At 37.6% G+C, this 27,152-nt stretch overlaps 1 protein-coding gene and 1 long non-coding RNA gene across 6 annotated transcripts in view; one reads left to right on the top strand and one right to left on the bottom strand.

Moving 5' to 3' along the window:
* Positions 1-1,422: 1,422 nt before the first annotated feature.
* LOC141774582 (protein phosphatase 1 regulatory subunit 1C-like) lies at positions 1,423-20,179 on the bottom strand. Of its 4 annotated transcripts, none has more exons than XR_012595379.1 (6): positions 19,887-20,093; positions 16,779-16,836; positions 14,019-14,056; positions 12,937-12,991; positions 2,410-3,868; positions 1,423-2,265 (listed from the first exon to the last, which is right to left on the bottom strand). XR_012595379.1 is itself a non-coding variant. In XM_074647362.1 (6 exons), exons 1-6 carry the CDS (start codon positions 20,169-20,171, stop codon positions 6,691-6,693), a joined length of 699 nt encoding a protein of 232 aa, XP_074503463.1. In that variant the 5' UTR covers positions 20,172-20,178; the 3' UTR covers positions 6,425-6,690. The 4 variants fall into 4 exon arrangements, 3 of the variants coding, with proteins under 3 accessions (XP_074503464.1, XP_074503463.1, XP_074503462.1); XM_074647362.1 differs by lacking the exons at positions 1,423-2,265; positions 2,410-3,868 and adding exons at positions 6,425-6,746; positions 7,307-7,513 and having other exon boundaries at positions 19,887-20,178; XM_074647363.1 differs by having other exon boundaries at positions 1,423-3,868.
* The window catches only part of LOC141774583 (uncharacterized), a 35,227-nt gene continuing 12,013 nt past the window's right edge, over positions 3,939-27,152 (top strand). For both annotated transcript variants that reach the window (XR_012595381.1, XR_012595380.1), the window contains exons 1-3: positions 3,939-4,016; positions 24,502-24,759; positions 26,453-26,555. This is a non-coding gene — a long non-coding RNA (uncharacterized LOC141774583). The remainder of the gene's footprint in view (positions 4,017-24,501; positions 24,760-26,452; positions 26,556-27,152) is intronic.

Here is a 27,152-nt window from a genome sequence, read left to right as displayed (position 1 = left end):
GTACGCCAGTCTACGCACCGACACAATAACATTATTTATTAACCCAGAACTTGTTTAACCGGAAATCGGTTCAGGTATCGGTAAGGAATAAATGGTATCGGAACATCTCTACTTAGTATTAACTTTAACAGGAGCAATTAAAGCAACCGATTCCTCCACAGAGAAACAAGTGATTGACCGTAGAACTTCCACAAAAACCTGAAGCTGCAATAAGACAAAAAATAAATGTATATATCTACACTCTTGGTGATGTTTTCACTGGATTTGTAAACTGCGGTTCCTTCAATGAACTTTTCACGGGACCTTTTAGGACAGGTGGACGACTTTTACAGTGATTTATTTAGATTTTTTTTGTCAAATCAAGGCGAAGGGCTTCATATCGAGACACAAACTCCCTTTATGCCGGCCCTCTGCTAATGTATCACTAACAACCAGGACGCTGTCTGGGAGCTCATACTGCACACTGTTTACCTAGCACTTAACATCTGGAAGCATGTAGCATCCGTACAGGACATTACAGTAGATTACATGTCGTCTTTCTACTGTCAGTGGTGTGCATTATGAGCAGGACAGATCTGTGGATGCATTTTGATGTGGAATGATTGCTGTTTTCTTTCTAACCTCTTCTTTTTTTCTGTTCCTGATTCCACCGTGTAACTTAAAAATGACATGAATAAAATAAACTTTAGGGCTGTGTGAGAGCTGAGCTGTGAGTGTGTGGCGCTGCTTCGTGCACGAGGCCTCGGCGAAGTGAAAACAGGTAAGTGACAACACTTCAGAATATAATTATTGTAATAAGAACCATCAGGTGACCTTTAAATAAGTCTATCCCTGTTTGTTCCTGTATAACAACAGACCGCTTAGTCACTTAAACTTAAACAACTATTCCAAAACAAACATAATAATTATATACTACAAATATTAGATCTTGTTGGTTTTGTAATTAAATAATTTGTCAATACTTAACTTATTACAGTACAAATACCTTCCGGCTTCCAACGTCGAACACCGTTTGCTTGTAAAAATCTGTTTTTCCCTGGTGCATTACTTCAACTTAAAGTGTATATATACACTGTGTTACTTAATTGTCAAATATGTATTTTACTTTAGGCTTTAATTAAACAATTATTAGTATTTGTCCCATTATGTCAGAGAATTACAAAAACACTAACCTATGACTACAGTGTCCTACAGAAGCCACCAGAGGGCACCCCAAGAAAACTAATAACAATACTAGAAGGACGGATAAGTTGTGTTAAACTTAAACATTACAATATAATCGACATTATATATTCTATAATCTGTTTAAAAATCAATGCTGACATTTTATTGCTGTTAATGTGACAAACAAGATTACATATACAGAATAGAAAAAAAGATAAAACATGAATCAGTTGATTCAATAAAAATAGATTGAACTAATTGATTTATAACCCAAATTCAGTTTATTTAAAAAATTAGTCAAAAGCTGTGCTGATCAACTGTAAACAGATATTTCACTTTGCATATAACATCTGTAAAAGTAGTAAAACAGCCTGCGAAGACAATTAAATGGCAAATTCCATATTGTGAAACTCAAAATGTTAGAAAAACAAGAACCTATTATAAAGGTGTTCACCTTTATAATCAAATACGATCTTACAGACTCATAACATTAATGATAACCCCATCAATGTTAAAACATCTGCAGTAAAAAAATGTCTACTATTGTGGTATTTATTGCATTACATTTATTTCAATAATAGGTAATAGTAGGTATTCCAATACCTACAGTATATTTTACAGGTGTTACTGTCGTGTCAATCACCTGTGAATTCCTGATCACTCAGTAGATATTCTGAAAACTTGGTGATGAGGGAAACAACGCAGACGTTTAGCAACAGTCGCAGCCGCCATTTTGGACTGAAATGTCTTATTATATTTATAATATTTTATTGTTCAACACAGGCCATGTCAGTATAATATGACAATAAAATAGAAATAATTTTGTTTTACTTTTTATGTGGACATTTTACTGGCGTCTGCTAGTCGCTTTCAGTCCAAAATGGCGGAAGCGTAGCTCTGCTGCTGGGCGCTGACGTTGCAATAAAACCAACAATTGACTTTCACTTCTTGGCAATAAAACGTTCTTTGGTTATAGTGAAGTTGTAACGTATCACCTCATAGGTAATGTGTTGGTCCTGGATCAGGACCAGTACACAAAAACCTGCGTTATAACAGTGAGATGTGACGGTTACAGTCATTAGAAAGCAAGCTGGCAGTTAGCTTATAGAAACAATAGAGTAGACTTTGATCTGTTTTTTCACTGTTATTTGATCAGTACAAAAGAGAATGGCGATTGTTGTTAATTGTTATGGTGACAACACACGTCAGGGAGATCGTAAAGTGTGGACACGGCTCGCCGGAAACTTGTCGTGGCGGGGATTTAGGTCGAGGAACTGACCCAAGCCACCAGCCCGCTGTTTGGCTCATTTTCTGTAACCAGCTAACTAGATAACTTCCACCATGCTTTCATGCTACACTGGTTACAGAAAATGAGCCACACAAAGTCGTCACTTATCTGGGGATAGCAATGTGCTTCCCTACGCTGTGATAAGAGCGAGTGGATTAAGCATTAAAGGTCCCATATCGTGCTCATTTTCTGGTTCATACTTGTATTTTGTGTTTCTAATAGAGCATGTTTACATGCTGTAATGTTAAAAAAAAACGTTATTGTCCTCATCCTGTCTGCCTGAATATACCTGTATATACCTGTATTTACTCTCTGTCTTTGATGGAATTGTAACAGAATTGTGTTGCTAAGCAACAGTTTGGGTCCATTTGTACCTCCTCTCAGCTGATGGCATTAACATGCACTGCAACCAGGAATAAACTGGGACACATTTAAAATCTTTACATTTAAATCTGTGTCAAGGGTCTAAATATTGTATTTTTGTGACATCACAAATGGACAGAAATACTAACGGCTTGTTTAAAACGCACAGTTTCTGAATACAGGCTGCTGTGTGTTTCTCTGTATATTGAACGCTTTGATACTTTCACATTATTTATATAGCACTTAAACCTGCTTTATACTATAAAAGACATGAAAATCTTACTTTTTACAATATGGGACCTTTAAGATCTACAAGCCAAATGCCAACTACACGATCATCCAGACAAAGATAAGCTCGCTAATGTTACTCTAACGGAATACCAACAAAACGTCAGCTAACACTGCATATTTAATCTACCGGTATCTCGTAAAATGAAATCCGTAACGTTAGCCTACCTTTGTGTCTGACTGTAAACTATAGGCTATATACTACAATTTTGAATCTTATTTACTGTGCAGTGTTTTGTGTTATCTTTTGACATTTGTAGTAAACAGCCAGCGGACGGCACAATTAACCTTTATCCTACAAAAATATCCGTCTTGCTGTCGGTGACATCACATTCCCTATTGATGTTAACTGTTGTGATGGCAGTGAGTTATCAGTCTGCTGCTTTGGTTAAAGGCCTGAAATCATACCTCCACCTTATTTATAAACTACTACAGGACAAACAAAGATAACTGTTATATATATTAGTGACGGTTTGTGTGGAGTCATGTTGAGCTGAATGAGTTAAAGTGAGCTGTTTCCAGTTCATGAAGAGTGAAGCTGCTGGTTTGACTCGTTTCTTTACCTTTTACTCTAATTAAACGTTAACTGCTGTCTCAATAAACTCTCCCACTGATCGATGTCTTGTCTTGCAGGTGCGACACTCATGATGGACGCCAGAGTCTGTTGGGTTTGTCCAGAATATGTGCTGAGGTTTCCTCTCCTGGATCAGCCGTCCTGAAGGTTGGCTTCCTCCTCCTCCTCGGGTACGGCACTTTTCAGCTTACCTACACACACAAATTAACACCAATGAATGGATTACACACAAAACAAATGTTATTATCATGTATTGTTGTAGGTACTACACTTGAGATGGACGCCAGTGTCACGCTACCCCACCTGTACACCACCACCACCAGATTTAGAAATTGACAGGTAAAGTGATGACAATGAAAGAAACTAAAAATAAAGTGAAAGCAATATTGTAAATCTAAAATAACAAAGCCAGTTTTAACTTGCTATTTTGCTGTAATACCTGCCAATAACCATTCAAAATGTTAATATCAATTTAATTACTTTTCAAACAAAACAAACCTTATAAAACATGATAAACTTATCCTGAGTCACAGTATGTACTCAAATATGGAAGACAGAACCTGCCAAAATCTAAAATAAATAAATAAATGACTCCATGAATGAATAAATATGTCATTAAATATAGCAAAAATAATATTAAAAATAAATGTAGTTAATTGATAAAATGGGACGTAAATTAATATTTGTTTTAATTTGCTTATTTATTTATCTTATTAATTCCCTTATTTGTTTTAGTCTTCTGTTTAATTTTCCCATTTATTTATGTACATTTTTAGATTTTTGTATTTAGTTTTTATTTATTTTGGAATTTTTATTTTTTTATTTTTAAATGTATTTATGCATTTATTTATTTATTTCTGCACAATTTTCCCTTTGCATTTCACCCCTTATTTATTCCCCCAAACTTAATTATTTATTTCTGTATTCTTTTCTTTTTACATTTCTTTATGCATTTCTGCCTCATTATGCAAATGAGGGAGCTGTGTGTCATCAAGGGGTCAGGGTGCATTACTGCTTCTGCTTATCAACTCCAGTCTTCATCCTCGATGATTTGATCAATTAATATTATTTTTGCTACATTTAATGACATATTTATTTATTTATCGAGTCATTTATTTATTCATTTGTTTTTGTTTTGGGCAGGTTTCGTCCTCCATACTTAAACACTGTCATTAACTGAAATGGTTCAGGACGTTTACAAAATAAAACTAAGGCCCTGTAGGCAGCACAAAGTCCCTCTAATAAATCCTCTTTCCAGCTGCACGTTGGTCGCAGCATCAACAGGAAATACCTGCTAAATCCTTGAAGAAGAGCTGGAAACAGGCTGGGAAAAAAGAATTATATTTCTCTATGATGGAAAGCACGACATGAATAAAACAATTTAATCCAAAGTATTGAAAACACATGCGTACTGTGATCATAGGTCTGATGGAAAAAAACAGAAGATTACCAGCTATCATGGTGAATCCCATTCGTTTCTTTCCTCTCAGATCCACGTGATAAAAACACTGCAGGACAAGTCGACTCATTCACAAACACACAGATACACATCAGCTGTGAAACGCAGTAACAGGATGTTGATCTCCAAACAGTCGGGTCACCCAGATGTGATGAAGGCAGGAATTTAAAGCTATTTATTGCTGCGTAAATGGTGCACACAGACAAAACATGTCCTCTTACTTTAATCTTATACTCTAAATGTTTTAATCTCTTAATGGTTGTCCCAATCTCAAACTCTAACCCCGGTTGGTTTATATGGCACATTTTTTTAAGGTAACAATCAGAGTTTTACTACAATTCATTCAACTCCTACATGTTCTTCTTGTTTATTATTCCTCCACCGCTTTCACTAGTTCCACATTCTTCAACGTAGTAACTTTATTCAAACATCAAAATCGTCAACAAAATTAGGACATCGTTACTATTAGTTTTAGTGTTAAGATTAATCGCATGATTGTCCATAGTTAATTGATATTAATCGCAAATTAATCAATTTTTTTTATCTGTTCAAAATGTACCTTAAAGGGAGATTTGTCAAGTATTTAATCCTCTTATCAACATGGGAGTGGACAAATATGCTGCTCTATGCAAAATGTATGTATATATTTGTCATTGGAAATCAATCAACAACACAAAACAATGACAGATATTGTCCAGAAACCCTCACAGGTACTGCATTTAGCATAAAAAAAATATGCTCAAGCATGCTCATGAGCTGCGCCTATATTTATGAAACAACAACACGAACCAGGAGTCCGAACCAGGACAATGTTAGCATAGCCTGGCACTGATCGAACCAAACTCCATTCAGAAAACAAGCATTTTAAAAGTTGTTTGCTTGTCGTCTTGCAGACAGACTTGACAAAGCATGAATATTTTACAAATCAACATCATTATGTAGTTATTTCAGCATCATTTTGATCCATTTGTTTTAATTAAATCACAGCACAGTCTGTTTATGTTGGGTTCATACCGCAGTAGCGACGTGGCTTGCTAGATACAGTCAGTGCGATGGCACTGTATGTGAATATAGCTCGCCGCCGGGTGACGTTATGAACCCAGACACGACGGCATTCGGTTTTCTGACACATCTGGGACTTCCACAACATGTACAAAGCAGCAACAGTGGTTATTTCTTCCATGGTTGATAACGGAAATGACTGCAACAAGATTTAGCTTAAAAATAGACGATTTTAAACGATCTAGAAAGACTTTCCCTAAAGGATGAAGAAGACTCAAACATTCAGTAAATGTTTCAATATAATGCATCTTTATTCACAGCCATTTCTACACAAGCAAAACCTCACCGACGCCGCCTAGCGGAATTTAAATTTAGACTGATTTAGTACATTTAACTAAAACCTCTGTGTGCGTGGAAGAGAGCGAGGAAACATACAGTATTTATGTGAAGCAGTGTGTTCGTGTTAGTTAGTGGGATCAGATGAACAGCAGTGAGTAAGAGGAGGGAAAGTTGGTTACTGAGAGACAAAGAGATGGAAGAGGGTGAAGGTGGCTATCGGGAGACGGAGTCGGGACTGGACGCTTCCTTTGTGTTGTCACGTGACAAATCTGAGAAAGAGGGGGAGAGCGAGGAAGGGGGGGGGGTAGAAGAGGATGGAAAGATCATGCAAAGCCACAAGAGAGGGAGAAGAAAGAGGAGTTAGTGCTGTTAGTAGTTAGATTTACAGCATATAGACTGTTATTATGGAACATATTAGTAAGACTGGGTGTGTATGTGTGCGGCAGTGTTTATTTTTTAAGAAATTGTAAATGTTAATGCCATGTATTTTGTATCTATGGTAGTTGTAGTGTACGGAGGGTTTAGCAGCGGCCTGCAGCGGATGATAAAAGCAGCTCAGGCGTAACAAAGAGACTAAAAAGCTCCTTAAAGCTGCAGAATTTGACAATCATTTGATTCAATGACTACGTTTACATGCACACTAATATTCCACCTTTATTCCTAATATGATAATATTCCCTACTTCCATGCAATAACTCTAAATTTAGTTAAGTATGGTCTTTAGTTGCAGTTGTAGTACTACTGTAAATGTGACAAAATCTGATTTATTTTGTAGTATACTGCCGTTTAAAGAAGTGTGTACGTTTATCCGTCTTAAAAAGCAGTTTACCCCCTGAACTGTTGCTCTCTGCCACTCCTCTCTCCTGATTGGCTGCTAACAGCAGACTCGCCTCATTCCCATTGGCTTCCTCTGGCCCATTGTGATTGGCCCACAGGGAGGCGTGGGCATAGAGCTGCGCTGTGATTGGGCTCATCTGGCCGTCTGTGTCACAGAGCCCCGCCCCCAGAAGGTGCTGCTCCACCCCCAGCTGAAGCTCTGAGGAGAGAAGAGCACCTCTAGCGGAGAGACGAGAGAACTACACACACGTCGCAATGGTAGACGCCCGATTCGACTGTTATCAGCTCATTAAATGTGCGTTATCAGTCGTTATCAGCCTCATAGATGTGGGTCAGTAGGGACCTACTATACCTACTATGTTGTAAAAGTGAAACTTAAAAGCAACACTTTCTAACACGTCAAACTGACTGAAACATTAAGTTTTGAACACAAACAACTTGTTTAGGCAACAAAACCACTTAGTAAAGGTTCATCGTGTAGGATTTGGCGGCGTCTGGTGGTGTGGTTGCAGATTGCAACCAACCCCTCCGCTCACTCCTCCCTCTCCAAGACTGCGGTAACGTGAGCCGCCGAGTGCAAAACAGTTGTAACGCTGTTTGCCTCACTCAGAGGCCATCCTTACCATATTAGTAACGGAAGACGTCGGCTGGCGGTACCACGGTTTCACATGTCGAAGAACTACGGTGGCCTTCAGGTAACGTAAAAATGCAAAAGACTCTCTTGAGCCCGTGTTTGTCCATTCTGGGCTACTGTAGAAACATGACGGAGCAACATGGCGGTCGCTAGAGGTCGCTGTCGTCTTCTGTTATTCCTTCTTTGATGATTAAAAACCTACTAGTAGGTATAGCAGGCCCCTTCTGACCCATATCTATGAGGCTGATAACCACTGATAACGCCCATTTAATGACCTGATAAGCAGGAAAAGCTTAAATTAACAAAACTAAAATTAATTTGTAAGTCAAAAATTATAACTGAACGAGAAAACTAGAAGACAAAACTGAAGGGTAACAAAACAGTTCAGTAGCTTTCACTGACATCTTGTATTCAACATAAATCTCCCAGGAGCCTCGAGGGGACGACGTCTGAGAAGTCTGTCTCACCTGTAGGTGTTTAGCAGTTTGTTCAGGGAAGAAGGTTGATGTACTATAAAAAAAAATTGTATGCTACCAAACTCCAATGTTCTTTCCGTGGTAACTATCCGTACTTCTCACTAAACCGTAAAATGGATCCAACCAAAAAGAGCCATAGATCTATTAACAATGCAAGTTTTTAAGGTAGTACTTTTCTTGTTAGTTCCTAGTTCCTCTCGAACCAGTTTTTTATTCAGTTTGATTCGTAGATGTCTGTCCAAACTCTGCATCATGAGCCTACAGAGAATTAATATTTACGTTAATGCTACCAAGGTCTGCTTAAAATTAACTTGAAAGGCCTTATAAGTTTAAATAAAAACAGCTTTTCGTCTTCAATGTGTGAGAATAATAAAACATAATCAGATTTAGAGCCGCAACAAACTAATCGATGAGTGATAATCAATTATTGGATAAAGTATTTTTTCATGCAAAAATGGCAGAGAATGCTGTTTTCAACTTCTCCTTTTCCTGCTTCCATCTGTTTTATATCATATTAAAGTGAATATCGTTTGGTTTTGGATGGACAAAACATTTAAAGACATGACCTTGGACTTTGAGAAACTGGGATGGACATTTCTTCATTATTTTCTGACGTTTTATAGACCAAGCAGTTAATCGATTAATCTAGAAAATACTCGTTAGTTGCAGTTCTAATCAGATTAATAAACCAAAGACTTTATTTTCTGATCCTACGGTATGTAAATGTAAGCACCTGGTGCGTCGGCAGTTACTCACGAGGCTATTAGCTAACTGGTCTACACACACACACACACACACACACACACACACACACACACACACACACTCAGACGGGATCAATAAAAGAAAAGCTTTTACTGTCTGTACTTCCTGGAACTCGGCGTTGCGTTCACTGCTAGAGGGCTCTGCAAACACACACGTATATTATACACTATGTTTGTCTTCCTGTTTGCTTTGCCCTCAAAACCTGCACGGTTTCCTGCAGACTGAAGTAGAGTCCTCTGTCTCACGTACACACGTATATGAAGTCTAATACACACTCTGTAGTGAATATGAAGGCCTCTCTAAACTGTTGTTGTAGCAGCGCGGCTTCCTCTGGACCCCGTAACCGTTTAATAATTGATTCAGTTCAGGAGATGATAACAAAATGACAACAACAAAAGTCTTTTAGAGATAAAAACCACCAGACAGGTGCTCTGTTGACACACTGAAGATGAAAGCTGAGCAAATAAAGAAGATCACAACTGAGACCATACGCTTATCTTACATATCCTGCACACCCAAAAGTCTACTACCACTAATAAAATAATAATAGAGTCTTACAGGAATGAGTCCTAAAACACAGAAATGACTACGCATTTCCTGTTCCCTCATCTGGAGGTCAATGGGTTTTTAGTTAGATTTTAGCGTTTTGTCCTACATAAAATCCATCAATAAATATCCTACTGGTGAATTTTGAAGCTTTTATGTGTCTTTAGTACACAGCTGTGTTGAATACTCGATTCTGATTGGTCAATCATGGCGTTCTGCAGTCTGGTATTTTTCTATAACAGACCATTGCTATGTATAACAGACCGTGTATGTATAACAGACCGTTGCTATGTATAACAGACCATTGCTATGTATAACAGACCGTTGCTATGTATAACAGACCGTTGCTATGGGCGCAGTTCAGATGTCGGACTCTGGCGGACCGTTTTTGTGTCAAAATATTGATTTCTTCAGTAAGTAGCCGTGTAATAAGCGGGATAATGTACAGCGAGCCGGTCATTGTTGTGGAAGAATCCCCTTCAGGGTGATGATAAGAGACCCCTCAGCTTTGCTTCTTTCACAACAATGACCGGCTCGCTGTACATTATCCCTTACATAAAAAGGCGGTTGCTAACAAGCGTCTAAATGAGACAACTAAACGCCATCGCGCCGACTCGTTCTCCTTTACAGCCTCGTTGTTTATACTCGTGCTCATGTGACCTCGGTGGTGTAGTTCATTAATAGCCTAACGTTAGCTTTTTACTTCTGGCGATTACATTACACAAGTTTTTTTTTATCTATAATATATCAAGAAAAAAAGCAGACGCCGTGAATTTCCATCAACTCTCGTGACATTAAACCACAGAAATGTATCAGATGTTCCAGGAGACGGCGCTACGCTGTAATTGCTTCACATCAAACACCAAATTAACATGAAGATTAAACATTATGGCCATTCCTACACAGTTTTCCAACCATGTATTTTGTATGTAGATGTAGCTACATACTTCTGAGACAAACTAAAACTAGATATGTAAACCATCAGAAGTACCCGCCGTCCCACTGCCGTCCCAACGCCACTATCCCCATCCCCCGTCACCCTGCAGCTGAACCTACAGATCTGAGACTGACAAACACTGAAGACTAAAAGAAAAACAGAAGTGGGGGTAAAACGTTCAATGAAACCAAACAAACAGAACTTCAACATATAGAGGAGCTGAAACTGAGAAGAGGAAGCAGCAGATGGGTGTGTTCACAGCTGCAAGAAACCCAGCAGAGCACGACTTTACAGAGCTTAAAGTACATAAAGTATCTTACTGAAGTGTGATGTAATGTCAGAGGATTAATGGCTCTGAGCAAATATCATATATTCACATACATTTACTGATTATTGAAAGATGTTTTCCAACAAGACGCTGATTGTTGTTCCGGTCACATCTTAAATCGGCTCTAACTGCATGTAACTTCTGAAGGACAGAAGACGCGTCTGTAGTTAATGAGCCAGAATTAAAAGATATTTAGCGTGAAAGACATGCAATGTTTTTATATAACGCACCATCAGTGGACAGATTATTCCCGTCTCCTTGCTCTGAGACCTCTTCACAGATATTTACTTTACAGACACTTATGCAACTGATTCTCGGTACGGTAAAAACTGGCGTCATTTGCTGCAAATATTCTCATCTCTGCACCGTTTTATCCATTTTACTGTTAAAACAGCAAATTGCAGACGGACTTCTCAACTCTGTCTTCTACAAGATTACGTTCCCGTACAACTAAACTGTATCCTCAGTTAAGTTTTGAGGGAAACGTATTTTCTCCCGGATTACGGTCACAGTTTTAAACCGATTTAAACACGTGGTTTACGTTGTAAATTGAAACGAAACAAAAAAACGTAACGAAACTACTTGGTTAGGTTTAGTAAAATAATAAAACATCATGGTTTGGCTTAAAGGCAGGATGGGCGATCTGGAGAAACTAGCAAGAGTAAACTAAATATTTAAAAATGATCCAGTGTGTTGCCAACTCTTTTCCAATGAAAGTAGCTCCAACATCTAGAGAGAAAGTCAGCTAGTCATCAACACTGACAATCCGTCCCTTCAGGCCTCCGTTCAAAGACACTCCCCTAGAATTATCATTATGAACGTGAACAACGAACATGACTACTGTCCACTCATTACATTTGGGCCGAGTGAAATGATTGGACCGGTTTATTTCAGTCCTCCGACAGCCACAGATACCGGATTTCTTCTTTATTTTTGTTAGAGCATTTGATTTATTGATTGCTGTCGGGATGTCCAGTGAAGCTTGGGACAGAATCATTCCTTTAGAAACGCTGTTTAAATAATTCGCTTATAGTAATGGGTTTCCTCAGGAGGGTGGCTGGCGTCTCCCTTAGAGATAGGGTAAGAAGCTCAGTCATCCGTGAGGGACTCGGAGTAGAGTCCTTGCTCCTTTGCGTCGAAAGGAGCCAGTTGAGGTGGTTCGGGCATCTAGCACGGATGCCTCCTGGGCGCCTCCCTTGGGAGGTGTTCCAGGCACGACCAGCTGGGAGGAGACCACGGGGAAGACCCAGGACTAGGTGGAGAGATTATATCTCTACTCTGGCCTGGGAACGCCTCGGGATCCCCCAGTCAGAGCTGGTTAATGTGGCCCGGGAAAGGGAAGTTTGGGGTCCCCTGCTGGAGCTGTTGCCCCCGCGACCCGACCCCGGATAAGCGGTTGAAGATGGATGGCTTATAGTAATCAAGTAGTCCGCTTACAGTGTTCATTTTGGGTCTTTTCATGCATGAAAACATTGGGAACAATGTTGTAAAACTATAGTTATGTTAAAGAGACTCTGTGGAAGAATCAGAATCAGAGTCTGGTCGCTTGCGCTCGTGCTTGTGCTCGCACTACGTAGATGTGAACGAGCATTGTTGGTGTAAGCGGACTCCATTTCTAACCAAACGTTCGCTATGGTTGCACACTGTTAGCCCTGTAGCGAAGCTGAAAATAAAAGCACTCGCGAGCACGCATGACATCACATCTCTTGGATTTTCAAGGATAAAGAGGCCTGGATTTTGTTGTATGGGAACGTAGTTTTTTAGGAGACGGGGCTGACCTGAGATGCACCTCGTAAATGCTCCTCATAATCATCTCCTCGGGGGGAAATAGATTTCTTCCGCTCTGCCGTGCACGGAGCATCTTTTATTCATGTTCAGACTTTGTGCACATTTTGCAAAAATCACAGGCGACCCGGCTGAAAACGGTTTTGTTTACCTTTCATGGTGGGCGGGGCGAAGGTGCTCTGCTTCCTCTGAGAGGAGTCTGAAGCCTGCAGAACAGAAGAGATGAATAACGTTATAATCTGATTTAACACAGTACAGCAAACCACTCACACATCAGTGTAACAAGAATGATTTAAAGATATTATAAGCCAAGTAACGTACTTATAATATATAATGTAAAAACAATGGATCTGTTCAGTTACTTATAAATAAAAACAAATATCCAACAGGAGACGTCGTCCTTCCTGATCTCATTATATCGACTCTCCAGACAAACCTTCATTTATCTGGCAGATTGTCCGTCTGTCTGCTTTGACCTTTTAATCGCAAGAGATCTCAAGAAATGAGAGTGCAAGAGACTAATACATTATTTTAAAACATCTTTAACTGTTTATAATCAGAGTTTAATCAGCACAAGGCAAATGTATTTCACCTCCTCTGAGAAATCAGTCTGATATTAAACAGTTAAAAGTCAAATGTCAGAGTTTAGATAACATAGTCCACATTTTAAAAGAGATAATTATATACATTTTGTTATTTGTTGATTTTATATCAGATATATTTTATTGATACCCGGCAGGAAACTGAGGCGTTACAGTTGCTCTAATTATTAACATAAAGAAATGTAAGAAAATAGAAATAAACAGTATGTTACATGTAAATTATGTATATAATGCTACAATATAAACCCAATATATGTAAAGAAATATAAATACTAAAATTAAAAAAATAATATAAGTATATGAAATAATATTTGCATTAAGGCATGCAATATATAACAAATGACCACAGTGAAAATAAGTAAATACAAAATGCTGAGAAGTGTGTTAATATAAAAGCCAGAACGGTATAAATAAGAGTATAACTTGACTGTACAGTATTACATAATGCAGTATTAATGACAGTATTGCACAGTGGAATTATTGCACACATTATTTTACAGTTAAATCAGTATTGCACATGTGAATAATAATAAATGATGAGGTCGTAACAGTGTGAATATGAAACCTTAAATTAGAAGTCTATTCCCCTACGCTCCTCTAAAGCAGCAGATTGTGAAACGTTTCTACGAACCTGTGAGTCTCCGCTGGCGTTGTTTTGATCTCCAACATCTGCAGAGAGAGATGAGACAGCAGCTTTGAGCTCTCTCTGTTTTTATTGATTTATCAGTAGATCATTTTTTATAACTTGTTGGCACATCGCCGCTTCCAAATCTGCACAACAGATGTTTTTTTGAGCTCACAGATCATGAACAGTGTGAGTGAGTCTGTTTCTCAGTCTTATAGATGATATCACATCAGTCACGTCGGGTCGTAGTAGGGAGGAGTGGGCTTTAATATTATTTTTCCTCTTTCTCATTGAGGAAACTTGGCTACGATTTCTGGCTTTCAGAATTTTATTCTGGAACAAAAGTGTATTAACTCACTCTTTATATTCTTAATATTCTACTTTTTTTATTGTCAACAAATCCCACTAAGAGAGGAAAAAACAACTGTCAATACTTAGTAACTTCTTTTTTATTTTTTTTGCTGGTAAGTTTATTTAATTTTATTTATTTTTATTTGCAAATACAAAACAGCAGTGACTTTATTTTGCTGGTTATTTTATTTTATTTATTTTATTTATTTTATTTATTTTATTTATTTTATTTATTTTATTTATTTTATTTATTTTATTTATTTTATTTATTTTATTTTATTTATTTTATTTATTTTATTTATTTTATTTATTTTATTTATTTTTTTAATTGCAAAAACCAAAACAGCAGTGACTTTACAGGTGGTACAACAATGATAAGAACAGTTGGAGTAATACCTAAGAAATTACTAAGAAAAGGTGATACAGAGCTTCACATGATGCATAACAAACAAAACAAACATAACAAAAAAAAACAAAAAGGATGAAATAATCATAATAGAAATAGTCATAATAATATTAATAACTTCTTAAATAAATTAATAATAATAAAAATAAGTAAGATTATAATACATATGTTTGAATATAAATAATTAGGTGGTAATAATAAGGAAGGAATTAAAAATAAATAAACTTCCTCAGCTTGTTTGTGGCTCTCAGCCTCAAGCCCATTGGTTCCTACTGAAGATGTAAATCTTTTAAAAATGTATAGTTTAATTAAAAAATAAAAAAGGTAAATAATCTCCTAAAGCCGCTGGTCACTGTAGTTTTAATATATATCGTATTTTACAAACAGGAATAAATAGTGCATTTGTTGGGGATTATTTTCAGCGGCGTATTAATCCACATGTGGTGCTCTAGTGAGTGTTTGAGGGATTGAGTGAAAATAAACTTCAGTGAGGCTCCCAAATTCCTCTCAAGCTCAATGTTGATGTTTTCAATCTCAGCTGCTTCAAAGCATCCACTGTCCACCTGTTTCTGAGATAAATAAAACTAAATCAGAGGAAGTATCTTTAAGGAAAACCAAACATGATTCCCAGAGGTTTCCTTTAAATGTCCCTTAAAGTGGAATACTTACAGAAAATGTCAAACGTTATTTCTAGGGCTGTCAAAGTTTGGTAACGCTTGTGATTTTGAGGTTGTCGTGGGCTCAGTTTTAAAGCTAGAGTGAAGATCCTGGTATCATATGAAACTACAAAACCTGATTAATCCATCGTTACCAACCATGTCATACTAGCTTGTCGTGATGGAGGTTAAATAACGCTCCAAACTTAATGCTACATTTTAGCGAGGAAAAACTGTCATGGCTATTTTCAAAGGGGTCCCTTGACCTCTGACCTCCAGATCAGTGAATGTAAATGGGTTCTATGGGTACCCACGAGTCTCCCCTTTACAGACATGCCCACTTTATGATAATCACATGCAGTTTGGGGCAAGTCATAGTCAAGTCAGCACACTGACACACTGACAGCTGTTGTTGCCTGTTGGGCTGCAGTTTGCCATGTTATGATTGGAGCATATTGTTTTATGCTAAATGCAGTACCTGTGAGGGTTTCTGGACAATATCTGTCATTGTTTTGTGATATATACATACATTTGCAAGAGTATTAAATACTTGACAAATCTCCCCTTTAAGGTTCATTTTGAACAGATAAAAATGTGCGATTAATTTGTGATTCATCACGTTTACTTTAATCGATTGACAGCAATAGTTATTTCAGTAAAATACTGAAAACATCTGCACTTCTTGTTCATGTTGATCTTCTTTGTTTTAAGGCTATGAAGGGTCACTTCTTGTTTGTACAGCTGCCAGCTGGTTTCCACTCTACTGACTGATTGTCAGTGGGTATATTACTGAAAAATGTAAATAATGAAAATCTAAAAAAAAAAGTGTTTCTTGACCCAAATCATTGGGCCGAGAAAAAAATAAGCTCTATGGCAAACACTTGTTTATAATACTGATTGGTGTTTGCCTCCAGTCTTTCCTTTGTTCAGCCTTTAGTTATTACTGTGACGTAATCGTGACGTCATGCTGTAAGAAAGCGTCTTTACAACTATATTGGAACCTGCATCAAAAGAGCTGAGCTCACAAAGTGGCATCAGGCCGATTATTCAATCAGTCAGTTCCTGTGGAGAGATTTATAAGAGCTGAGAGCCGACACGCACGCACACACACACACACACGCACGCACACACACACACACACACACACACACTTTAGGCATCCATCAGTCCGCTCTGAACACTGAGATCACTTTACAAAAGCTGCAGCACAAATCTAATAAAGGTTCCATTATATCTGCTGCCTTTCAGCTCTAACTCTCCCTCTCTCCTCCTCTCCCTCTCTCCTCCTCTCTCTCTCTCTCTCTCTCTCTCTCCTCCTCTCCTCCTCTCCCTCTCTCCTCTCTTCTCTCTCACCTGCTCCAGGTTGTCTGTAGATCTGCAGAGTAGCCGGAGTCGGTCTTCTGCGACGGATCTGAGATAAACACACAAACATATTATCAATAAATCTCTTGTTCTTGGTCAGACTTCCTTCAGCGCTCTGATCCAACACAGGTTTCACATTTTTACTTAATATATTAAAACAAAAACCTTTTAAGACTTTTTTGTCCCTCAATGTTTAATTTACTGTAATCATGATTAACATATTTTAATCGATTGACAGCCCTCGTGATGAGACAGTCTTGACTATTTGACAAATGTCCCAGTTAGTCTTTAAAAAAATACAAAATTCAGCTCATTTTCCAAATAAAAGTTAATTAAAATTACCAACTGGAGCTAATTGTCCCGCCGTAAATTTGTGGAAACTTAATTCATTAAAAGTGCCTCTTAAAAATATAACTACCCACTTAAAGTTTGAGAGCCTATTTAACTTTTTATGTTTTTTAAAGCATAACTTTCCCACAAACTGCACCGTAACACATAGAGAGAATAGCACGGACAACATGTACTTTATGGTATATTTACTAAACCAACATCAACCACTCAATTCACTTTTATTTTCTGCCTCGTTCTTTTAAAATGCACATTTAAAAGAACATTTTAAATTAATTTTCCTGACATTCCCTTACATAAAAGAAGTTTATTCAAGTGTACTATTAGTGTACTTCTTTTAAACTTAAAATAAGAGAGTATACTGTCAGTTTACTTTTTATGTACTTATCAGAGATATACTTAACAAAAGTATACCTAAGTGTCCTTGGCTTATACCGACAAGTATACAGAAAAGTCTAAGTGTACTTGGCTTATACTGAAAAGTCTAAGTACATTTGGTACATTTGGCTAAGTACTATAAGTTCGCTTAAAGAAAACTTACAAGTATACTTGTAGTAAAAACGATTAAACTAGTAGTTTACAGAGAGTATACTTTAAAGTGTACTTTCATAAACTATCTACAAACTGGGGTACAAGTATATAACTAGTAAACTAACAGTATACCTGAATGTTCACTTGTAGTATAGTTCATATTATAGTTGCAATACAAAATACAACTAGGATGTAAACTAGTTGTGTACTCAACGTTTAACTCTTACATTTAAAGTCTATTTAAAGTATACTGTTATAAATCAGAAAGTGGGCCAATTTAGTCCCAAGAAGTATTGAAGTAGTACAATTACAAGTATACTACCAGTACATTGATATCAGTATACTTATTAAATAAAGTATATTACTTTTTGTGAGGGTTAACATGAGAAACAGGACCTGTAGTCGCAGTGATCGCACCACAAGAAAGAGTTAACTGTGATTTAACAGCTCTCAGACGAAGGGAACGACACCGTCGCACTGCAGGAATGTAAACGTTCATCACCATCCTGGACGCGAGACTCGGTTTACAAGATGGTATTCTCTCATAAAACCGTCGCTAAACTTTATCTTAATGCTGACGGTTTCCAACACAGAGGGGCTCGGATCTGTCTCTGTTCATTACCAGATCAGTCAAAGGACAATTACACGTTAAATACTCTTAGTCATCTGTGGTGTTTTGTACATTTAAGGAGTTAAATTGGGCTCTCTGTCACCTCGCTCCTCCAACTCAGCCGTTAGCAGAAAGTAGAACGTAGGTTACCACATAAGCTAATCAATAAGGTTATGGATAATGTGAACGCTAGCACTAGCTGAGTCACAGTAGCTGTGATCAGTTTGGGAATAACTGAAAGAAGTGGGGTTGTATGTTTACTCCCGTGTTCTGAGAGGTTGAATTGCTGTTTTTGTGAATGGAGTCTGGTGGCTTTGAAGAGAGCGATAAATCAGCTGTGGACGGGAGCAGCAGAAAAACGTATTTTAGCCACCTAAAAAAAATCAATATCGGTTTAAGTATATGCTATATTTTTAATATTTTCACAGCTTTTCCTCCCCGTCAGACAGCCCTTTCCAGCAGGGAACTGGAGCCGTTACATCGCTCTCTTCAAAGCCACCAGACTCCATTCACAAAAACAGTAATTTCTCCCTCTCAGAACACGGGAGTTGTTGGTCTACCACTGCATCGATCGGTTAGTTTGTTTGTGTTATTGTGTGACTTTCGTACTCCTGTCTGCTTCTGCAAACTGGGCGCACGCCGACCGCCATCTAAGTTACTGTATGTGACGTTAATACACTGACTATGAGGATGTATATATACTGTACATGTAGCAGCGTCATCATGCAGAAACACTTTTCTTTGTGAATGTTTGGATTTGAATTCATCAGAAACATCACTGGGAAGCTACAGAACGATATAAAAACCTCAAAATATATAAATAATGAATCTGCCCTTGAGCAAAGATCAGTTTGTTAGAGATCCTGTTTTTCCCAGAATGTCTTTCAACACTCCCTGTACTCGTTGCAATCATCTGCAGATCATCCGAGACAGCATATATAAATTTAACTCCCATCATGTCACATGACCTTTTCTGGTTGGTCACATTTACATCATCAGCTAATTATGAAGTAAACAAGGAACTTTATTTATGATTATTAATATTAAGAGTAAAGTTTTTATAATATTTGATTAAAAGACTGAAACTAACAGATATTCCAGGAATACGAGATGAGTTTAGGGCGTTTTTCCCTTTTTAAGTCTCTATAAACACACAAATGTAAACTCTGTCACATGCATATCGGCTCAAATACGACAGACCCGTTAAACACACATGCTGTCACTCAGATACACAAACAGCAGTTCTCAATAGACCGACTTCTGCACACATGCTGGTCTGCACCCACACACAGAACATTCCAGATAACACAGAGGAGATCCATTCAGCCCTCACATGCATGAACCCACACACACACACACACACACACACACACACACACACACACACACACACTCACTCACATATATTCACACACACACACTCATATATATTCACACACACACTCACTCACTCACATATATTCACACACACACACACACACACACTCACTCACACACACACACACACACACACACATATATTCACACACACACACTCATATATATTCACACACACACACTCACATATATTCACACGCACACTCACATACAGTACATCCAGATAGACTCACATGTTCGGCGGCCTGTGGGTCCAGCTGTCCCTGCAGCGGAGGTACAGCAAACTGGATCTTCTTCGGACTGCTGGGCTCCATTATTACTGACTGAGAGGTAGAAAGAAAGAAAGACAGACAGAAAGAGAGAGAGAGAGAGAGAGAGTGTGTGTGTGTTGTGTGTGTGTTGTGTGTGTGTGATGGAGGGAGGGAGTAGAGAGGGAAGGAGTGGTCTCCTCTCAGCCGATGGGGTCCATTATCACTAATTGACAGACTTGGAGAGAGAAGAGAGAGCAGCAGAGTCATTGCATCATTTTGCAAAAACATGCTCTGATGCAGAATGAATCAGTTTAATAACGTCAGAAATGTGTCTTTTTTAAATGTTTTGATGTTATTCTGCACTTTAACAACCAAAAAAGCAGCGGTGGAAGAAGTATTTAGATCCTTAACTGATGTTAAAGTACTAATACCTCACTGAAAATACTCTACAAGTAAAGGTTCTGCATTAAAACCTTACTTAAAGTTAAAGTATGTGAGTATTATCGGCTGATTACTTAAAGGGCAGATCCATTATTATTTTATTTATTTTATTTATTTTATTTATTTTATTTATTTTATTTATTTTATTTATTTTATTTATTTTATTTATTTTATTATTAAAAAACTTTTCCCGATTGACCTGACGAAGGTTTCTGCATGAGGACGCTGCTACATGTACAATATATATACATCCTTATAGTCAGTGTATTAACTACTATAAAGGTCGGAGCCTGCCAAAATAAAAAATAAATTAATAAATAAATAAATGACTCGATAAATAAATCAATAAATAAATGTAGCAAAATAATATAAAAAATAAGTGTAGCAAATAATTAATTGATAAATTGTGACATAAATCAATATTTCTGTTTTAATTTGCTTCTTTATTTATTAATTTATCTTTGTATTAATTCCCTTATTTATTTACTCTTCTGTTTAATTTTCCCTTTTATTTATTTATGTGTTCATTTATTTTATTATTTTTTTAATTTATTTTTAATTTATTTTTAAATTTTTAAATTTTTGCAGTTATTTTTTATGTATTTCATATTTATTTTTAAGTGTATGAATTTATTTATGTATTTATTTATTTATGCTTAATTTTCCCCTTGCATTTCACCCCTTATTTATCCCCCAAACTTATTTATTTCTGTATTCTTTTCTTTATGTAATTCTGCCTCATTATGCAAATGAGGGGGCTGTCACTATATTTCTGTTTTAAGTTGCTTCTTTATTTAATCTTTGTATTAATTCTCTTATTTATTTACTCTTCTGTTTAATTTTCCATTTAATTTGTTTTTGTATTTATTTATTATTATTTTTTACATTTATTTATTTATTTTTACATTTATTTTGAATTAATTAATTAATTAATTAATTTTTACATTTATTTTGAATTAATTAATTAATTTATTTTGCTCTTATTTGAAATAAATGCTAGTGCTAGCATTGCAACTATGCTATCTTGCTGATGTTTAGCAGGTATATTGTTATCATGTTCACCGTCTTAGTTTAGTGTGTTAGCTCAGTTTCCTGTACATTGTATTTCCCAACATGATGCTGTTTCAAAGCCTTTATTTCTATATATATTTTTATTGGCCTGAGAGCGGCCCAATAAATGAACTGAATCTATAAAATACCCTCAACATGTTCAGTTCAACGTAAACTCCCCTGAGATTAATAAAACCGCTGAATTCCCAGAACAATAACAGAGGAGATGATGTCAGTGTTCATAATAGAAGCTACCGCCCTGAACTCACGTATATTTAACGTTATTTCCAAACCATTTTACCGTAAGTTCTCAGATTTGTGAGCCTCTTGGGCGTCATAGAAAAATATATATATCCTGACGTGGAGATTCATGCGCACAGATTAATAAATTGAGATCAAGAATAAACTGTGTATAGTTTTAACAATCTACAATAATTAATAAACTATAAGGTGAAGAAAACATTTGGAAGAGCGCTCAGTGTTCATAACGGAGATGAAACTTTTACTACGGACCTAATAGAAAAGATCATTTCAACAAAACATGATTTATTATTTAATCTTTTATAAAAGTAAAACCACAGATTAAACTTTATCATGTGCAGCATAGAAACTGCTTATCTTAGTGTGGATCATCGCTTTTTTATGATATACCAAATCAACAATCTTCAGCAGCACCACATTTTATACATTCACTTTTCATCCCTTCTGCCCATTTTCTTTAGCTGTGACGGCCGCAACTGTGAAACTGTACATCAATGCATATTTGTAAATGTGTGTTCGTGCATTCAGAAAACAGACTGAGATAAAAAAGTTCACACACATTTACAAATAATAAATTCTATCTATGATAATACCGGCAGGTATCAGATGTCAGAGTTTACCTGAACGCAACTATAAAGAGTTTTTAAAATAGTCCTTTGTGCTTAACTGCACATCAATACCATAATATCACTATCAATAAAGCAGTTTCTAATTTCAAACTTTAAATCTCTGCAAGTTCATTTTCAGAGGAAATAAAAACATATTGTCAGTTTTTGCAGCATATGTTCTTAAAGAGATCTGCATTATGTGAGATTAATCAAAGAGATTTTCCATTTGACTATAAATGACATGCAAACAGACATTAGAGGCTAAGACAGACAGAAAGTTATGGAAAGAGACTTCTCCTCTGTTTGAATCTGTCATGTTCATTTTGTATTTTCTAACTCACAAACCTGCATCTTTTGCCACCAGTGACATCCATACGTGTATGTGTGTGTGTCTATATATGTGTGTGTTGGCAGTCGTAGTGGAAACAGTTTGTCCCAGTGGAGACATCTGGAGAGACTTAGAGGCTACTGTAGGTGGAACAAACCACACACACATCACACAAAGAGCCTCTTTGTTTTTTATTCATGTAGCTGGAAGCGGTCCATCTCTGCTCGGAGAAGGTGAGACTGAAAACTCTGATGTTGGAGGCAAACAAGCACCTGTTTTTTATACTCTTATCAGTGGCTGCAATGTTTCTGTTGGATACACAAGTGACATTTTTTAAATATTTCCTCTCAGATTGTCATAAATCCTTGATAACATGATGAAGTGACGGCTTGTTGCAGTGGGGTTACTACAGAGTCAAGTTAGGTTAGGTTTTTTAAGTTAAAAACCTGAGTGTTTTTGCCAGCCCGGTCTCACTAAATGGCAAAGTCATTTTGCGTGCAGCAACGCTTCGGTTGCTTTTGGCGTGTCATGTGTACACCAAGTAGTCTGTACTGACTGCAACACGAACACATCTGCATGAATACGCTCCGCTCAGAGCTGAATCAGAGCTGGTGACGTAGAATATAAAGAGAGAAAGACTGCTGATGGAGGGAGGGGAGGCGAGGTGTTTGTTGTGTTGTTGAGTTACATTTGTGATGTGTTTTCCGTACTTGATGTTGTTTACGTACGTATTTTACTTAGTTTACGTACTTATTTTAAGCCCAACCGAGATGTTTTTTTCTAAACTTAACAAAGTGGTTTTGTTGCCTAAACCTAACTGCAGCCGTTACCGTAGTTTTGTTGCGTACAAAGGCGTACAAATGACGCGCAAAAAGGCTAGAATGCGTTCTCAAGATCGGGTTGAATGCTCATACTTTCGAGGTTCTTGTGTAACAGAACTAAAACAACATTCAATGTGGCTGCTAAAGCTGTAAATTTAAGCAGTTGTTGTCATGACGAAGGTAGAATGTAACTAAGTACTAATACTGATATTGATTTATTTTTTAGGTTGTCTAAAATATGTTTTTCTGCTGCTCCCGTCCATAGCCGCTTTCGACGGGGAAGCAAAGCCGTTTTATCGCTCTCTTCAAAGCCACCAGACTCCATTCACAAAAACAGTAATTTTACCTCTCAGCGTGGGAGTATACGTACAACCCTGCTTCAAAACATCTGGACTAAACCTTTCAGTTATGTTCAAACTTAGCACAGCTAACGTTGACTCAGCTAGTGCTAGCGTTCACATTATTCATTATTGATTAGCTTACTTTAGTAACCTACGTCACGGCTTTCTGCCAACAGCTGAGTGGACGTTTCTATTTGGAAAAGAACACAGATGGACCCGCCCTTTAATTTCAGTATAGCAAAACAAATGTAAAAGATGAACAAGAGTTTAGGAACAAAGATGAGATTCACTTCAAACTGCAGAACTTAAGTGTACGTTGGAGGCTCGTGTTCAATCACAAACATTTCATTAAACTCTTTAAACCTTTTCTTGTACATATTTAATGGGTCTGGTACGGGTACCGACTGTACCAGTACCAGTATGGTGGTGACGTGGGTGCATGCAGATGTGTGTGGGGTGCACTGTTGGCCTGTAGGGGGGTGTAGAGCGTCGGGGGGTGAGGAACAGGAAGTGTGTGAGGAACAGGAAGTGTGTGCATGGGTGGTGGTAACATTTGACCCTGAGCGGAGAGAGGACAACAGTGTTGAGCTTGTTGTTGCTGATATTGTTGTTGGTACGACATCTGCTGTTGCCATTGTAACTCCGCCTGCTGCCACTGCAGCAGTTGTGGAGGCGTCACACCGTTGACTCCTTCTCCTCCTCCTCCTCCTCCGTAACCTCCTCCTGTCGTCTCCTCCTCTCTCCCAGACAGCTGCTGTTGGACGATGTGGACGCTGTCGTCTGCGTCGTCGTGGTGGTTCTTGGACAACACCTGTAGGTGGAGCGTGGAGACGACTGTGTGAGGGCGGGGCAGCAGGGCCAGAGGGGTGAGGTGAGGAACGGGGGAGGAAGACGTGACAACTGGAGCTCTTCGAGGCGCCTCCTCCTCCGCTCATCGTCCGCCGCCATCTTTTCCTCCAGATCCGGCGTCTCCAGGTTCAGGTTCAGGATCCTCAAGTGTTTCTGGTAAATCCTCCTCAGAGCAGCTGCTGCTGCTGGAGCTGGACTCCGGCCCGGACCCCGAGTCCATCTCTGGTCCCGAGTCTAAGGCCTCTGAGCTGGACTCGCCTTCGCCCCCCTAGCGAGCCAGCATGCTCGCCTTGTGGTTGTAGCAGGCGGCGCAGCGAGTCAGTTTAGACTGGAGAGAGAGAGGGAGACGGGTTAATCAGACAGACGGTCACCTGGTTCATTATTTATCTCTCTTCTTCTCCAGCGCAGTCGCACAGCAGTTCACGAAATAATCACGAAACTTTATGTATTGATTCGTGTACAGACATGAATTTCACATATTTTTTCGTGACGGTCGGCACCAAATCAATTCGTATGTAATCTACGTAATTGTGAACCGGGATATATAAAGAGTGGCGAATGCCGCTGTTCATGTCCCGTATGAAACCAGAAGTCAACGCTGATTTATTTGTCGCGTAACTTACGTACTACTTACAGCACTTCTGGAGTTATTTTAACCCAAACCGCCATCTTTTCCTAAACCTAACTAAGTAGTTTTATTTTGAAAAGACTGGAGCGGAAACACAGAAAGACACGTGCGTCACGTGTTGCTGGCAATTGTAGGAAAACGCACAAAAAATACGTTGTTGAAAGTCGTGCTGAGCGTCACGAAAAAAAAGGGAAATTCTTGTCTATGTACACGAATCAAATAGATTAAATTCCGTGACTATTACCATGAGACTGTGTTGTTCTATCTGGTTTTAGCGTCACCGCGGCGTGTCGAGCTGCATCAGGTCCTCAAACTAAAACAACTGAATACTTCAAGTTGTTTGCCAGCACCTTAAAAAACGAAAGATGTTTTTAAAGGTGAAGTGTTTAGGATTTGGCGGCATCTAGCGGTGAGGTTGCAGTCTTGGAAAGGGAGTAGCGAGAGGTACTCAATCGGTTGCAATCTGCAACCACAACCACTAAATGCCTATCGCAAGCCGTTTTAACATTTAATGATAGTATGCAAAGTTCTATTTTGCATTTGTTTTATGTTGTGGTGTCTGACACTTTAATGTATGTTTAAATGCTGCTGTCTTGGCCAGGTAAGAGATTCTTAATCTCAATGAGTACTACCTGGTTAAATAAAAAAAATAATAAAAAGATATCCACAATGACGTTCTAACCAGGAAAAATGACGTCACTGTTTCCATGCATGTGTGTTGGGCTTTCAGTTTGAGATATCTAGATTGCATTTTTTATATGTAGTTTGAACATTTTTGATATCTGCAATTTAATTCTTACTACTACAATCAATGCATTCCTGATTTACGTAATGTAATTTTTGAATATCCAAAATACATTGTGACTAAAATGCTATTTCAGATAACTGCAAGTAGAATTATTACTAGAAACAATGTAATTGCAGAGAGCAACCAATTAATTGTGGTTATCTGAGTGGAGAGGTCATTATTCACAAAGTCACAAGAGGTCAACGGTTAGGAAAAAGAAAATATAGTTTGTTTTCAGCATTTGAACCCAAATCAGTGTGAGGACAACCTGAAACCAGACTGACCTCTGGTGGTTAAATCGGTTTCAAACAAGCTGATTAACGTCACCTGTCAGGTCATTCAGTGACTCCAGGAAGCTCCTGAGTAACATCACTGAGAGGAGACTGTTTTTACAGTTTATCTAACGCATTATATTCTGATTTAATCTCCTACAGCTTCACGTCTGCTGTGTTAAAGTTACTTCTGGTCAGATGAGGAGCTGCAGGCGACGCCTACGTCTGTTTGTGTAAAGCAACGACGTCCTCACACGTCCTCAAGGTAAGAATCACCTTTTAAGGTGACAATAAAGCTCTAACTTACAGAAGTTAACCACAGAGCGAAGGTCAGGATGTTGTCTGTATCATGGGTTCATTAGTGTTCTATTAGTTATATTTCTTACACATCAGTCTGTGGATAAATCTCATTATTTTACTGTTTACAGAAGACTTTTCTCTTCATCTGTTTTATTGACCCAATTAGACAGAAAAAGAAAAAAACTGAGTCGCCTTGAACCTTCTTTGGAGGACAGAACCTGCCAAAATCAAAAATAAATTAATAAATAAATAATAGTAATAATAATAATAATAATTAAATGTAGCAAAAATAATATTAATTATTATTACATTGAGTGACGTAAATAAATAAATGCATAAATACATTTTAAAATAAATATACGATAAATTAAAAAATAAGTAAAAAATAAATTAATTAAAAATAAATGCAAAAATAAATTGTTACATTTAAAAATTAAAAAATAAATATAAGAGAAAATTAAACAGAAGAGTAAATAAATAAGGGAATAACAGAAATATAGTGACAGCCCCCTCATTTGCATAATGAGGCAGAAATGCATAAAGAAATGTAAAAGAAAAGAAA

This window comes from Sebastes fasciatus, chromosome 9 (genome assembly GCF_043250625.1).
Source record: "Sebastes fasciatus isolate fSebFas1 chromosome 9, fSebFas1.pri, whole genome shotgun sequence".
Taxonomy (NCBI): Eukaryota; Metazoa; Chordata; class Actinopteri; order Perciformes; family Sebastidae; genus Sebastes; species Sebastes fasciatus.
Note: the sequence above shows the minus strand (reverse complement) of the source record. Positions and strands in the feature narration are given on the sequence as shown.